At 37.1% G+C, this 14,528-nt stretch overlaps 1 protein-coding gene across 3 annotated transcripts in view; it reads right to left on the bottom strand.

Annotated features, from left to right (window-relative positions):
• Positions 1 to 9,603: 9,603 nt before the first annotated feature.
• Positions 9,604 to 14,528, bottom strand: part of Znf215 (zinc finger protein 215) — a 17,186-nt gene continuing 12,261 nt past the window's right edge. For 2 of the 3 annotated variants that reach the window (XM_048788271.1, XM_048788272.1), the window contains 3 exons: positions 14,220 to 14,352; positions 13,811 to 13,906; positions 9,604 to 11,163 (listed from right to left, as the gene is read on the bottom strand). In XM_048788271.1, coding sequence (XP_048644228.1) covers positions 10,283 to 11,163; positions 13,811 to 13,906; positions 14,220 to 14,352 — 1,110 coding nt within the window. In that variant the 3' untranslated portion in view covers positions 9,604 to 10,282. Of the gene's footprint in view, positions 11,164 to 11,362; positions 11,449 to 13,810; positions 13,907 to 14,219; positions 14,353 to 14,528 lie in introns of those variants that run through there. The other variant, XM_048788273.1, reaches the window with a different exon arrangement.

Here is a 14,528-nt window from a genome sequence, read left to right as displayed (position 1 = left end):
TTTAAAAAAAAAAAAAAAAAAAAAAAAAGCATAAATATAAAACAAATACAGTGAGTTTAAATATGAAGAAGCACTCAACCTCAGTGATGATTTTGAAAAAAAATGATTTACAGTGTCTACTTAATGCAATTCATGCCATGTTAGAAAATTAAATTGCAATTTATATGTTGTTAATTAATTTGTACAATTAATTTAGAGTGTCACTCTTACTGTGGTTATAACCTATGAAGGCCTCCTGTTGGCTGGTCTCTTCAGGTTTTCAAATGCTCTAAGTTGCTGGAGCACATGCTGCAAGGGACTCTGTTTTTTCTGTTGTGTGAGGGTCCTCAAATGTAATCAGAAAGGGAAGTTCAATCTCCATTCCCGGCAAATATGACTCATGGGACATGTTGCTGTCTTAGTCGTCTCACAGTTTTCCTTCCCTCCACTGGTGATTTGCTTCCTGAACATCCTTCTCATCGCTTATGAAGAATGGCTGTGCTGACATTGGACTGTAAATTCATAGCCATTGATTTTGTGTTTTGCTATCTTCTTCTTCTCTCAAATTTCAAACTGTATTCAGGAAAGATCAGGAAATAAGAGTTGAAGGAGCAGACCACCAGCAGTGTTCCTCAGGTGAGCAGGAACTTGCTCTTCTCCCAGGCTCTGAACTCTTCACTGTCCCTTCTCTGAGAACAGGCAACCTCTCTAAATACATGTAATTTTTAAGACAAGAACTTATTCTTGTCCAGCAAGAGTGAAAATTTTTTTACCCCTGAATGAAGTTATGTCAAATTTCTACAATATGAATCGTAAATCATATGCATCAATCATTAAGTTTCTTAATCTTACATGCCAAAAAAGATCCATATTTTATATAAATGTTCTTAGTTGGGACCACATTAGAAGAATCATAATGGTTTTCCTGGGATAGTCTCAGCTATTGTTTCTTAGGTCTTAGGATGTAACTCAATTGGGATGGTGCCTTCCTAGCACGTTTAAGGTCCTGGGTTCAATCCCCAGTATTGAAAAATAAGGAACAAACCAGTGACTTCATTATTGCTTCTTGTCCTAGTGCATTTATTAATGATAGCCCCTTTTGCTTTCTAAATAATCCTGTTTGGAATGATAAATTCTCTCTTTACTCTTCACTGCTATTCAATAACTATAATAGAAGTACGAGGTGAATAATAGCTGGAAATAGGAAGGGAAAATTCTGAGCTACAATTTGTTTCTGATGTTAATGGCAAAGGGGAGATTTTGATCTCCCACCTTCTAGCCTGAAAAATTCCTAGTTTATGTGAAAATATTCATGACATATGAACTATTGTGGCAAGATAGCATACTATATTCTCTATTTTTTCTTTATTGCAGATATCACTTTCTTCCAACAATTCATTTAATAGATATGAATTGAGCACCTACTATGTGATCTTGTTTCAGAATGTGGGGGGCATAATAGTAAACAAAATAGATGAAAATCCTTACCTTTATCAAAATTGCTTCCTAAAGTTGATGCAGACCATAAGCAAGATAAAATTTAAAATAAAATAATTATTTTAAAAATTATACATGCAACTGGGTATAGTGGCACGTGTCTGCAATCCCAGCTACTTGATAGGCAGAGGCAAGAAGATCATGTTTGAGGACAATCTGAACAATATAGTGAAACCACATCTCAAAATTTTTATATGTATATTGATAATAAATGCCAAGGAAAAAATAATTGAAAACTTCAGGTAGGTAGTGAAAAAGTCTGTAGTTTTAGATAGGTTAATCAAGGATGGTCTCACTGAGATAATATTTCAAGAAAGATTAAAATACTTGAGAGAGCAAGTGAGCCACATAGATATCCAGGGAGAAGAATTCCATAGAGAAGCTTTAGCAAGTGCAAAGGTTCTGAGGTTAGCTAAGAGTTTATCTAGAATGTACCATGGCACAGTAAGGAAGGAAGAAAATAGGGAATGAGACTAAAGGTTATATATGCCTTATAAATCACTGCAAGGACTCTCCTTACTTCAAGTGACATGAGAAGTCATTGGAGGATTTTTAGTGGCATGATCTGACTTAAATTTTATAGGTTCATTCTGAATGCTATGTTAAGAATTGACTAAAGATAGGGGCTAGGGATGAAGCAGGGATTCCAATTAGGAAGTATTGCAGTAATCCCCAACAAATAAGGTTTAACAGTGTCAACAGTGGAAGTGAGAAATAATAAAATTTTGAATAATTTTCATTTTGATGAATATGTCAGAAGGTATTTTTAAAACTGGACTCTAGATATTATTTTAATGGAAAGAAGGCCAACATATTTTCCAGAAATGAAAAAAAAATTGTTTGTGTAACCTTGAAGTTGAGCCTATAGTATTTTAAGGATAGTGAAATCAGTTAATGTTTTTATGTTGGGGTTTGAACTACTCTTAAAGGACTAGGGCTTTTTTTTTTTTTAATCTGGATATTATAAATGAACCTCTAATTGTACCAGGGGAATAATTATGCCTTGATGAGTCAGGGTAGGTTTTCCAGAGAGTAAATTGCAATAATCTGAGGAGTGAGAGGAAACAGAAATATTAAAAAAACTGAACAAAATATGAAAAGTTTTAGGAATAAATGTAGCCTAATGATTAATAGCTAGACTTCCTGAGTTTAGGTCCATTTTTAAGAAGAAATAGTATATTTTTATACAATAGCTACAAACTTACAATCTTTAGGTTAGTGTGAATTTGGAATAATGCACACTGTCATCAGCAATTCTGGAAGGAAAAGAATGAGTCAGGCAGATTCTGCCAGAAATGCCTATCAAGTAAACTGATCAAATCCTAATACCTACAGAGTATTGTACGAGGCTATGCAGAAGCTGAAAAACCATGTGATCCCACCCAAAAGGTGATAAATAACTATGGTGTATTTCTGTTCATTTTATCAGGTCCTAGAACTTAGACCACAATGACTACATGTGTACGGGTGCCTCTCATTGAACATGAAAATTGTCAGTTGAATTACAACTTTAACACCTTTTGGAATAGTTTCCCTGCTGATAGCATATCAGCTGAAAGATCTGAAAAACTCTCAGGGTCTCATTCAGGATGTCTCTCAGTGAGGGTATGCGGTTGGAATAATCATTTGACCTTTCTGAGCTCAAGTAGCATTTGACTGTAAAATAAAGAGGTTGAAATAAGATGAGTCTTGAGACAATCTGAACAGGTCTTTTCTCTCTAGAATAATATCTGCCACATAATAAAGTACTGTATTAATTTTCACAGCACATGGATTCATGGATTCTGTTTAGTCTTCTCAAAAATTTATGTCATTTTCATTTCACAGTTTCTTCAAGAAAAGTCCCATGGAGCGCACTTTGTAGCAAAATCATAGCCCAGAAATGGTTCGTGATTTACTGGGGGACACTAAAGGGGAGAAATATTCATGTCTTTCTGGGAATAGTCAGAGATCTTCCAGGAATTTGGGTACCTCTTATTTTCACTCATTTCATGTTCTGGTGTAATCTCGTTGCCTTGAAGTGGGTGGAGAGAGTAGGCATGTCTAGGCCAAGTTAACCCTATATTATAGTTTGGAGCAAAACATTTCTCAAATGATCAACACATCTACATACAAGTGCTGAGTGGAATCCGATTCAAAAGTTAAGGCAGCAATGGAGACAAAGATACCAAGAACACAAAGATACCAAGCCTTTTCACCCTATTCCAGTCACCCAAGTGACTGCAGGCTGAAGTAAAGAGTCAGTGTTTTCAGCAAAAGTGGCCTTCAAGTCCCTGAAGAGAAGCATAGGCGATGGTTATCATAACCCACACCTCAAGGGTGTGTTACCTAGAGCAAAGCTTGTGGGAGACTCTTAATGTATTGCTCAGCTGTGTGATCTCCAAAATTTAGTTTGTTTTGTTATTTTTTTTAAATTAAGAGCAGTGAAGCTAGAGGGTGTATATAGATTTTTCCTGGTTAACACATAGGGGCGGCTGAGACCCTTGAACAGTTCTGACTTCTGTTCTTCATGCAGGAAGACATGCTGCTTGGGTGACACTGGATACCAAGCAGACTCCAGCAAACACAGGTCACTGTGTTGCCTTCCTACTGAAGATGGTTTTATTAATTTCATGCAGAGTGTTTTAAGCAAAAAAGACTGCCAAGGGCTGGGGGGATGTGGTAGATGACGAGACCAGCCGCTCTAGAATCATGCTTGGAAAGTGGGCTCACAACTGGTGGCAGAGAATCGGTGAGCTTCTTGCTGCTGCCTAGGTGTGTGTGTGGGGGGGGGTGGGGGATCATCCAGGAGGGGACCTAGAAGGACACCAGACAGGGAGATGGAATAAACCGGCAGGGAACGGTTGTGCCAAGCAGATGTCCAGGACAGCGTTTGACCCTGAGAAAGGAGTGGCTCCTGCCAGGGCTTCTGGGATGGAGTCCAGTCAGAAGGGTCTGACGTGCTGGGCTGTGTGTGTTGTGAGGAGAAGCGGGGAAGCATGCAGTTGTGAACCTGTGGGGTAGAGGGCGGGTGGTGTGCCAGTTCACTGCAGGGGCCGGTACTAGGCTCCAGCCCAAGGGTGTAGCTGCCTGAGCTGCGCAGTGAGGCAGACTCCATGCTGAGAAACCCCAGGGAAGGGAGGTCGTGGGAACCTTGGCAGGTGTCACTCATACTGGAGAAAAGCCACAAGCAAATGCCAATGACACACACACACATTTCGAACCAGGAAGAAACTATGGCAAAGGGGTGTCCAAAATTCTCCCAGTATTAATGTTTGTCCAGGCTGCTTGTCCCGGATTAAAGTTAGGGCACTGTTTTTGAAGCCACTTTCCTCACTGGGTGAGAGGCAGGGAAGCCTTCGAAAAGTTTAAAGACAGATAAAACCATAAGCGGATAGAATTGTGGTTGCAGGGGAAGTTGTCATTAATACTATGAATGGTAACAAATGCGAAGGTTCCCAAGGCCTCTAGGCACAGAATCCCAGCATCCATGGGTGCATGGAGCTGTAAGGTGTTCTGTCAGTACTGAAAACTGCTGCAGGTGCAAAAAGAGGTCAGTTAACTAGGTGGCCAGTTAATAAGTTCTTATCATTGTTGCTTGATTCACAGTTTTCATAGTATTTTTAATTTTTGCAGGTATATCATATCATAATTGAGGCTTTATGTTGGGAATGTATACCTGGTAGGGTAAATATATCCTTATTCTTCTTTTTCAAAATCCTGTGTGTATATTTTGGGGATCTGGAATTGGTGAATTAGGTGTTGGATAAAATTTGTGGGTGGCCATTGACTTGGACTAGTTTCCAGAACCAAGCATGGAAAGACTAAACCAATCCAGGTAATTTGTAGGAGGCATTATAACCAATTAACCAGTTTATCTGTAACCAGTTGTCTGTATATTCACTTATATTTTTCTACAAAAGTTGTAAACATTCTACATTGTACTACAAACATTGACTGGCAGTTCTTGGTTCTGAAGACTGCCTGCTTCTTGATTCCGTAATTCTTTGTTTTGTTTTGTTTTGAATTGCTTAAATAACTTAGTCTGGATTTTTCCTTTTTTTAACCTTATTTTTTTATTTATTTTTATGTAGTGCAGAGGATTGAACCCAGCAGCTTGCTTGTGCTAGACGAGCACTATACTGCTGAACCCAGCCCCTGGATTTTTCCTTTTAATGGAGATAATACCTATGCAAATAGCTGTTCATATATAAAGACAACACATTCTTTGAAAATGTATTGTTTTACATTAATGTGGCTGTAAATACAAAAGATACAAGTGGGTATAAAGTGAACAGTTTCCCTTTCACTCCTAATTCTCACCTAACCAGTACCCATTATAAAGATTCCTTTCAAAAAAAAAAACAATCATACATACACAAGCAAAGAGATATGCATATTATTTTCAGTTTTAAAAATAAAAGTGGTATTATATACACAGTTCTGTGTCTTATAATTTGATCAGATTTTTTTCGCCATTGTTATGATTTTGACACAGAAAAGATCTCTCTTCACCATTTGTCTATTAGGGCCATCCCTGAGTGAGGCTGAGGTACAGCAGCAGGCTGATTTTGGCTCACAGCAACATACAGAGCCAACTCTTAGGTGAACCAGGTCTGTATTTTTATTTTCTCTCTTTGGTCACAGGAAACACCCTTTAGGGTCATACATAAGGTTCAGGAAGAGCCAAGACGAGTCTGGGCCACCTATTCATGAAATTTGAATCCTCAGATCTCAAATAAACCATTTTTGCTCAAGGATGGATTGCTGTTGTATAGCAATTCGATTTTATATCTTTGAAAATGGTGGTTACTTTGTTGCCAATTTGTCTAGATTGAGGGGTGCTTAGAAAATTGATAAAGCACACTTTTTAGGGTGTCTCTGAAGGTGTTTCCAGAGAAGATTGGTCATCTCTGAATGCAGACAGTACTGTCCAATAGGCCAAGGGCCCAGATGGAACCAAAAAGCAGAAGCTCATATGAACACTTGAGTCTTCTTGAGCAGGTGCTTTATTTTGGTTGCTGCTGTTGCCTATGGATGTCAGATTCTTACCGCTGTTTAACGGTGACGAGTCCTTGTTTCCCCGAATGCTGAAGTATAACACCAGAGAAGCACACCAAGTGTAGAGCGGAAAGTGGAAGCTTTATTAAAGGACAGCAGAAAAGACTTCTTCCCAGAGGAAGAAGGGGACCCAAAAGGCGGAATCCGTGGAAGGGGGAGGTCTTCCCTTTTTAAATAGCTAAAGTCTTTTAGTTTTCCCACATTCATGTCCTTTGTTTCTCTTTATCTTGCAGTGATAGAATGCAGGTGGGAAGGCCCAAAAGGTGGGAGATGGGTGGGCTGAAGGAGTAATCTGGTCAGGAAGGGCCTGGGGTGGTTTGATTAATACCTCCCTGCTTGCTGGGAGCTGTTTCATTAACAGTTCCTTAGGATGGGTTCTGGGTCTTGGGGACATTAACATTTCAATTTCCCCAAGTGCTGCTCTGCTTTCCTGGACTCCATTCTCAATAATGGTCTCCATTTTCTTTATCTTACTCGATATTAGACCCGATTTACCTAACTACACTACCTACCTATCTGTAAATCTAGCTTCAAGATTCTATAATTTTTTAATGCAGGCTTGCCCTAGTGAGGTACTTCCAAGCCTTCACCCCCAAAGTGGGGCTGCATCATTGCTCCCTCTTGTTCTGAGGCTTTCTTGCTTCTTGGACTGAGCAGTTACTATTTTTCCTAATTCTCCAACCTGCAGACAGGCACTGAGACAATTCAATCTCTGTAAGTCAATTTAAGAAATTCCCTATTATAATTACATATATTCTATTTGTTCCATTTCTCTGGAGAACCCTGAGGCAGTGGATCTAACACTACCAAGCTCAAAGGTGGGTGTGACTGCATAGTAATTTGAAGTTGCAGACAGGAGTTCAGTCTCTACTAGGACCTGGTATTATGTCAGAAGCTGCTTTTCAAAGGGTGAACAATTACCTTCTACAAAAAGAATGTTCTTGCTCCAGAACTCATGTCTATTTCTTAACAGCCTCAATGACATACAATTTATATATAGTCCGTCCATCATCAGTATATAGTTGATTTTAGTAAGCTTATAGAGTTGTGCACTGTCCCAATCCAGTTTTCAGATAATCTGTCACTACAAGTAGTTCCCTTGTATCCACTTATAGTTATACTTCCACCCCTCATGTCTAGACAATCTCTATTTTCTCTACGTATATATTTTACATGTGTTGAGATTTCCTGGAAAGAAACATCAATAACAATGTTTACTTGGGGAGTCTAATTGGTGGGGAGATGGATGAATGCTTTTCTCCTCAAAGTTTTTTTTCTGCAGCCTACATATATAGCCTTTACAATTAAAAGATTTATCTACTTTGTTCTTCACCCATTATTTGTATAGCTATTCCTATCATCTAAATAAACAATATCCACCTTTTATGGTCCATCACTGTGAAACCTTCTTACTCCTCCAATAGTAATTCTGTACTTTGTGAAATCTTTCAGGGACGTATTATGACTTTCCCTATTTTATTGTATGCAAGTATTATATTTTATCATATAACCCAATGAAAAAGAAATATACAAAACATCCTTGTATACTTGTTATGGTTGGGGAAGGTGTGTAGTTTGAAGACTTTAAACCATTTTGACCCTCTGCTATATTATACATTTTTTTCTAATTATGTCATAAATCATTCTACTCTAGCCTCATTTTTTAGAGTGGTTAACTCTATCACCAGCTTTTGTCTGTCTTGCACGGTATAACACAAAATTAGATTTCCAAATAATGTCTCATCAAAAGTCAGAGCAACATCTTGTTCCTCAACTTGTTCCAGTTTGCAAAACTCTTGATATTTTTAGAGGAATCAACAGTTAGCAGAAATATGTTTGATATTTTAGGGGACAATGACATTCAAGGATGTGGCAGTGGACTCTGCTCAGAGGATGTTGTTCACAGATATGATGCTGAAAAAAATATAGGGACTGGTCTCACTGGGTAAGTTTTATTAATAGCTCATAATCTTTCAGTTAGACTATTTGAAACATTAATTTTAAGAAGGAAAACAATAATTAGGTTTTAAAGTACTTCACTGATTTTGGTCTTTTGAGTTTAGGATCTAATTTTTTTCTACCCAGATAATAGAGGAGATAAGCAATTGCATTGTGCTGCTTCTGAAGCTTGATTCTACTACCCCTTAAACAATATGAAAAACACGGGTTCAGGCTTAATTCTGGGATAGTTTGTCAGCACAAATAACAGAGGTGTACTCTGGTAAGGAGCATAATAGCACACTAGAGATTTCCAAGTCCTAATCCCAAAACCTGGGAATCTGTTAGATTCCATGGCAAAAGGAAATTAAAGTTGTAGATGATATTACAATTATTTATTAGAGGATTTTAAAGAGATTGTCTTGGGTTTTCTGGGGGCCTTAGTTTATTCAGAAGGTCCTTAAAAGTGGGAGAGGAGAGGAGAGCTAGTCAGGGAAAGATGTTACTATGGAAGAAGAGGGCAACACTACTGGCTGTGCAAATGGAGGAAGAGTCACAGACCAAATAATCTGAGTACCTTTAGAAGTTTGGGACAGGCAAAAGAGATTCTCTTTTAGAATCTCCAAGAAAGAACACAGCCTATTGACATCTGAGTTTAGTCCAATTAAGACCCAGACTTATATCCTGAAGATCTATGATACATTTGTGTTAAGTTGCTAAATTTATGGTAATTTGTCATAGCAGTGGGGAGCTGAATAATGTTCCTCTTCCCCAAAGATACCCAGACCCCTAATCCCTAGACCCTGTGAATGATTTAAAAAAAAAAAATCCTGGAAAACTTAAAAATACATATAAAAAATCTTTGTACATATGTGATTAAGGATTTTAAGATCAGGAAATTATCTGAATTAACTGGGTGGGCTTTGCATGTAATTACAAATAGTTTTGTAAGGGAATACTTATAAGAGGGTAATAAGAGGGAGATTTGACTTTCGTATCAGTTTAGAACTTTCGACAAAAAGCCAGCATCATTATTTATTGGGAATGTCTCCAGTAGTAATCATTTGGGTAGATTAAGACATGCTTCTTGGCTTAAGAAACAATTTGGGACCCTGAGCTACCCTATAGTAAATACATTTCTAGCACACATAGTAGTAAGACATTTTATTGACCTCAGAATGTCTGGAACTAATGACAGACCTAAGGCTACAATGTTTCTCCATCCTAGATCTCAGAAAGTACTTTTTTAAAAAAATGAAATATTAAGACTACATATAACTGAACAAAACCACACCCATTTCCCATTACAATTGATAAGTTTCTCCCAATTCTAGTTGCCAAAGATATTGTCAAGGGTGAAGTAACAGTCTTTCACTGTACTCTTTCCCATTAATCCTTAGAACTATCTTCATATATCCTCAAAAGCTCCTTTTTATGTGTGTGTGACTTTCTTATAAGGACCAACAGTTTAATATTGAATATCATCAACAATATTGCTTGGCTTCTCCCTAATAGATACTTCATTAATAAATCAGATGAACATAAGTATGCTACAGATAACATTTTATGGACTAGAGAAAGATGAAGGTTACATCAAAATAATCAAAAACATATTACCATACTAGTCTTTGTATTAACTTCAAACTCTTATGGCTTCATTTTGGGAATCTGGAAAAGATCCCTCAAACAGATTTCTCTCCAATATTGTTACATCATTTAAAGAATAATCTGTGACAAATATTTTCTTATATGCGTGGGATTCCAGCAAAAATTCATGGATGCTGAATGAGTTCTCACTGACTGAAGGTTTTCTAGTATTTCTTCCTTTTCAGGATTGATCTCTAGCATGAAGTTTTTGGTGTTTAATAAGGTTTGAATGTCTGTTGAAGGTTTTCTTACAGTCCTTACATTTGAATGGTTTCTCTCCTGTATGAATCATCTGATGTCGAATAAGGGAAGAGCTTCGGTTGAAGGATTTTCCACAGTCAACACATTCATAGGAACTGTCTCCAGAATGGAGTCTTGGGTTTTTATTATTCTCTTCACTCTTACACAAGGCTTTTCCACTTTTATTGTCTTCATAAATCTTAGCCTTAGTATGAATTTTTTTATGTTTTATAAGGTTTGTATTTCGGTTGAACAATCTCCCACATTCACTGCATTTATAGGGTTTCTCTCCAGTGTGAATGATCTGATGTCGAATGAGGGATGAAGTCCGGCTGAAGGCTTTTCCACATTGATAACATTCATAGGAATTCACTGTTGTGTGACTTTTGGGGGGTTGAATAATATGTGTACTTAGATTCAAGGCATTTCCACATTCATTATATTCTAAATGTTTCTTACCCACTGATTCTGAATTGGATTTGAAATTAGTTTTAAACTTGTGTTCTTTTGTGAGACCCTTTCCCATAGGAATTCCCTGTTGTATATCCCATATAGAGCTAACTGAATTAAAGCTTTTCTTATTTTCATTACATTCAGAGTCTCCCTCTTCAGTGCAGAAAGTTTTATGAATAGAAGCCTGTTGCAGCAAACTTATGTTCTGATTTTTCTGGATTTCATGTAACCAATCCTCACTTTTCCAGCCTTCTAAGAAAGGATGTTCACTTTTGGTAAACCTTGTCATAATTACTCCATAGGATGATTCTTCTGTAGAAGCCCTCTGCTTTGGAACTGAATCTTGATCTTTTGAAACAGTTTCCATGTCTAAAAAGAAATATAAAATTAGATAAAAAGAAGTAAAACTGCTTAGTGAGGATAGAGAAGCTAATTCACATAATGGTATATGTATGTATTGTTGGTCTTAAATGCAGAATGTAAATAAGAGGTGACGATACTTATAGAAGGTAGTTGAATAGAGGAGCCCAGTATTCATGTCCTCTTCCACAAAGAAAATCAAAGTTACCATGTATTTGTATTTTGAGGTGAATGACCATGGAAGAACACTGGAAATCAACAAGAGAGAGCTGGGATCTTGTAAGATTCAAAGACCTAGGTCAAGAACATAATAAGAGAAATTAAATACCTGGTCACATGCCATAGCTGGGGGAAAAAGTCTCCCTTTTGCAGGGTAAAGGTGCAAGAGTATCAGCAAACTTTTACCAGTGTAAATGCTTAGCAATTCCAGCTGCAATAGCAGCCTCACTTTGGATAGAATATCACCTAATCTCTCACCAAACCCTAGGTTGCTGTATCCAGGAGCCATCTTGAGAAAGGAGCTACTTTCTGAATTTGGAATGCTCTAGGGATCAGAAACCCCTACATGTTCCCTCTGGGACCCCACAGACATTCCACTTTTATCACAAATCAGCCCCAGTGATACTGCCAAATTTGACAAATATTTATCAACTCAGCCTAATTAATCTAATTTTATATCAGAAATTATCATTTGCACCACAGCCAAGCTAGAAGCTAGAGTATTAAATCAATCTATTGAATGGAGCCTAGGAATATACAATGGGATTTTAATCCATTTTTCCTGTCTCTGCCTCACCAATGTATGCTGAGTGTGTGGGGGCTGGCCACATGTCATTTTAATATACAGATCTTCAGAGAAAAGAGAGGAACCACTTTCAAACCTGTACCCAATTTAGATGATGAGATTCTGAACTTTAAGTCTGATAATAAGAAGAGGTTCTTGGGGTCTTGGTAAAGAGTACATATATTTTACAAGGGGGGAGAGTATGGATGACTTGTGGACAGGACAGACTATGATAGAACATAGCTACACATTCTTTGCCACTTTTCTCATACACAAGTAGAGACTTGATCCTGTGTCAGCTTAGCAAACAGAAGATTGTAGAAGTGATATTATGCCACCTGTTGACCTAATCTTTAAAAGACTGATAGCTTCTGATTCCTCTCAGGACATGTGTTCTCAGAGAATCTGGCCACTGTGCCAAGAGAAGCCCAAACCTCAAGGAGAAGCCATGATAGGTACTGTGTCCATCGGACCAACTATGTTCCCAGGGACAGTCAGTATCAACTTCCAATCATGTCATGTGCTATTTTGGGCATTATATCTCATTAGAACCCCACGACATTGCATCCCCAGCCAACATCACATGGAACATAAAAATTCCTCAGTCAACTTAGAAAAAATTGGGAATAAAATGATTGTTTTGGGATTATTTGTTAGAAACCACAGATAACTAAAACAGTAATTGTTGTAGCAGTATTTAATAGTATCATTCATAATTGTATTTCCCTAAATAAATCTTTGTTGTTCTCATATTTGTACAACTAATTTTTCAGGTAACTTTTTCATTCCTATTTTTTTAATGTTTATTAGTTGCCAATGATCTTTATTTTTTATTATTTTTATTTATATGTGGTGCTTAAAATCGAAACCAGGGCCTCACATATGCTAGGCAAGCACTCTACCACTGAGCCACAACCCCAGCTGCTTTCAATCCTATTTTTTAAAATTAGTCTCACGTAATAACTTTATCCTATGAAATCATCGGATAATGCTTGAAAAATTGGTACAACCTAAATATTCAACAGTGGTGGTAGGGGATGATTAAAAATATTATAACGTGTAAAGGAACGTTAAGTGTGAATCAGAAAACACATTTTCATAGTTTATTTGGTAAAATAGGTAACTGGTCATGATATAAAAGGTGAAAAGAACAGGATATAAAATGATATATTCCTGCTGAATTTTGGAAAAAATTTGAAAACTGTTCCATATTTTAGGAATAAAAGAAATTTTCAGAAACCACAGATCTGCATCACAAAGAAATGGCTTTAAAAAATTCAAACCAACATGTTAATATTGTGTAACTCTGGGGTCTGAACTATATTCCTTTTTAATATAATCTTACAATAGTTTTACACTATTACAAAGTGTTAATAAGAAAAGATTATGATGTTGTGGGAGTTAAAGTACAAATTAAGAAGTTTTACAAAGAAGGAAAAGTGGATGATTACTAAAAGTCACTCTAGCATAAAGTTTTATTTTCTTCAAAAGGAAGGATAACATTCAATGTTAGTTGATTAATGGTTGTTTATTTAGCACTTACCATGTACCAGGCAATGTTCTAAGTGTGTTCCATGTATCAATTCATTTAATCCTCACAGTAATCTGGAGGGAGTTACTATTATTAACTTTTAAGTTACAGGTGAGAAAACCAGCACAAAGGTTGCCCCAAGCCACCCAGCTTGAAGTTGTGGTCCTACCCATGACAATATTTTGCCACACAGGAAAGAGAACCTGTGAATAAAAGGTAACGATGCTTTTTTAAGTAAAAATTTTGATTACACCCAGCTAATAATTCAAAGGCAAGTCACTATCTCTAGGTTTAATAAACCCTAGCTTCTTACAAATATATCATATCTGCCTGGTTCTTACCCCAAATGGTCCTTCTTGGGACTTCTCCCTCCATTATCCATCTTTCTTTCTTACTCTCCAATTTGGGGATCTCAACTGGTTTGGAAAGTGGATGAACTGTGCATAGGAAAAATAAAAATGACAACAACAAAAAACATATAGACACTTAACACATTTTTATAGGGAAGAAAAGACAGTAGGTTAAGCTGCTGAAGGAGAAGGCCAGAAGAGCACCATGTCTGTATATTTCTGGCTGTACATAGAAAAGGACTTTCAACCACACAGAGTAGGAAAATGTGCTACTGTGCCCAAAGGATATTAGGAAACCTGAACCCAGACCCAAAGGAACATAAGGACTCTACCAGTTCGATAGCTTTTCACAGTAGAAAGAGAGATATACTAATAGAGTAAATAAATACATAGAAACCACCTTTATGCAATGAATGCAGGTTCCTATAGTTCTCCAGCATCACATCCCTGTAAAGGTTCTTTACAGCAGGGTCCAGTTGCCCCCACTCTTCCTTGGTGAACTCCACAACCACATCTTTGAATGTCAATGGTTCCTAAAACATTTAAGTTCCTTTTTAACCAAAGGTTACCCCAAAAAATATTACCACAAAAGGAATGAATTTGGAGAGAACACGGAAGAAGTCAGACTATATAAGAAATAGGACGTTTAGGGTTCTAAGTGAAGAATATGAAGTTGTAGCAAGGGTCCATCAAATATATATATATATAT

This window comes from Marmota marmota, unplaced genomic scaffold, assembly GCF_001458135.2.
Source record: "Marmota marmota marmota unplaced genomic scaffold, marMar, whole genome shotgun sequence".
In the NCBI taxonomy this organism is placed as follows: Eukaryota; Metazoa; Chordata; class Mammalia; order Rodentia; family Sciuridae; genus Marmota; species Marmota marmota.
This window is presented reverse-complemented; position numbering and strand designations above follow the sequence as displayed.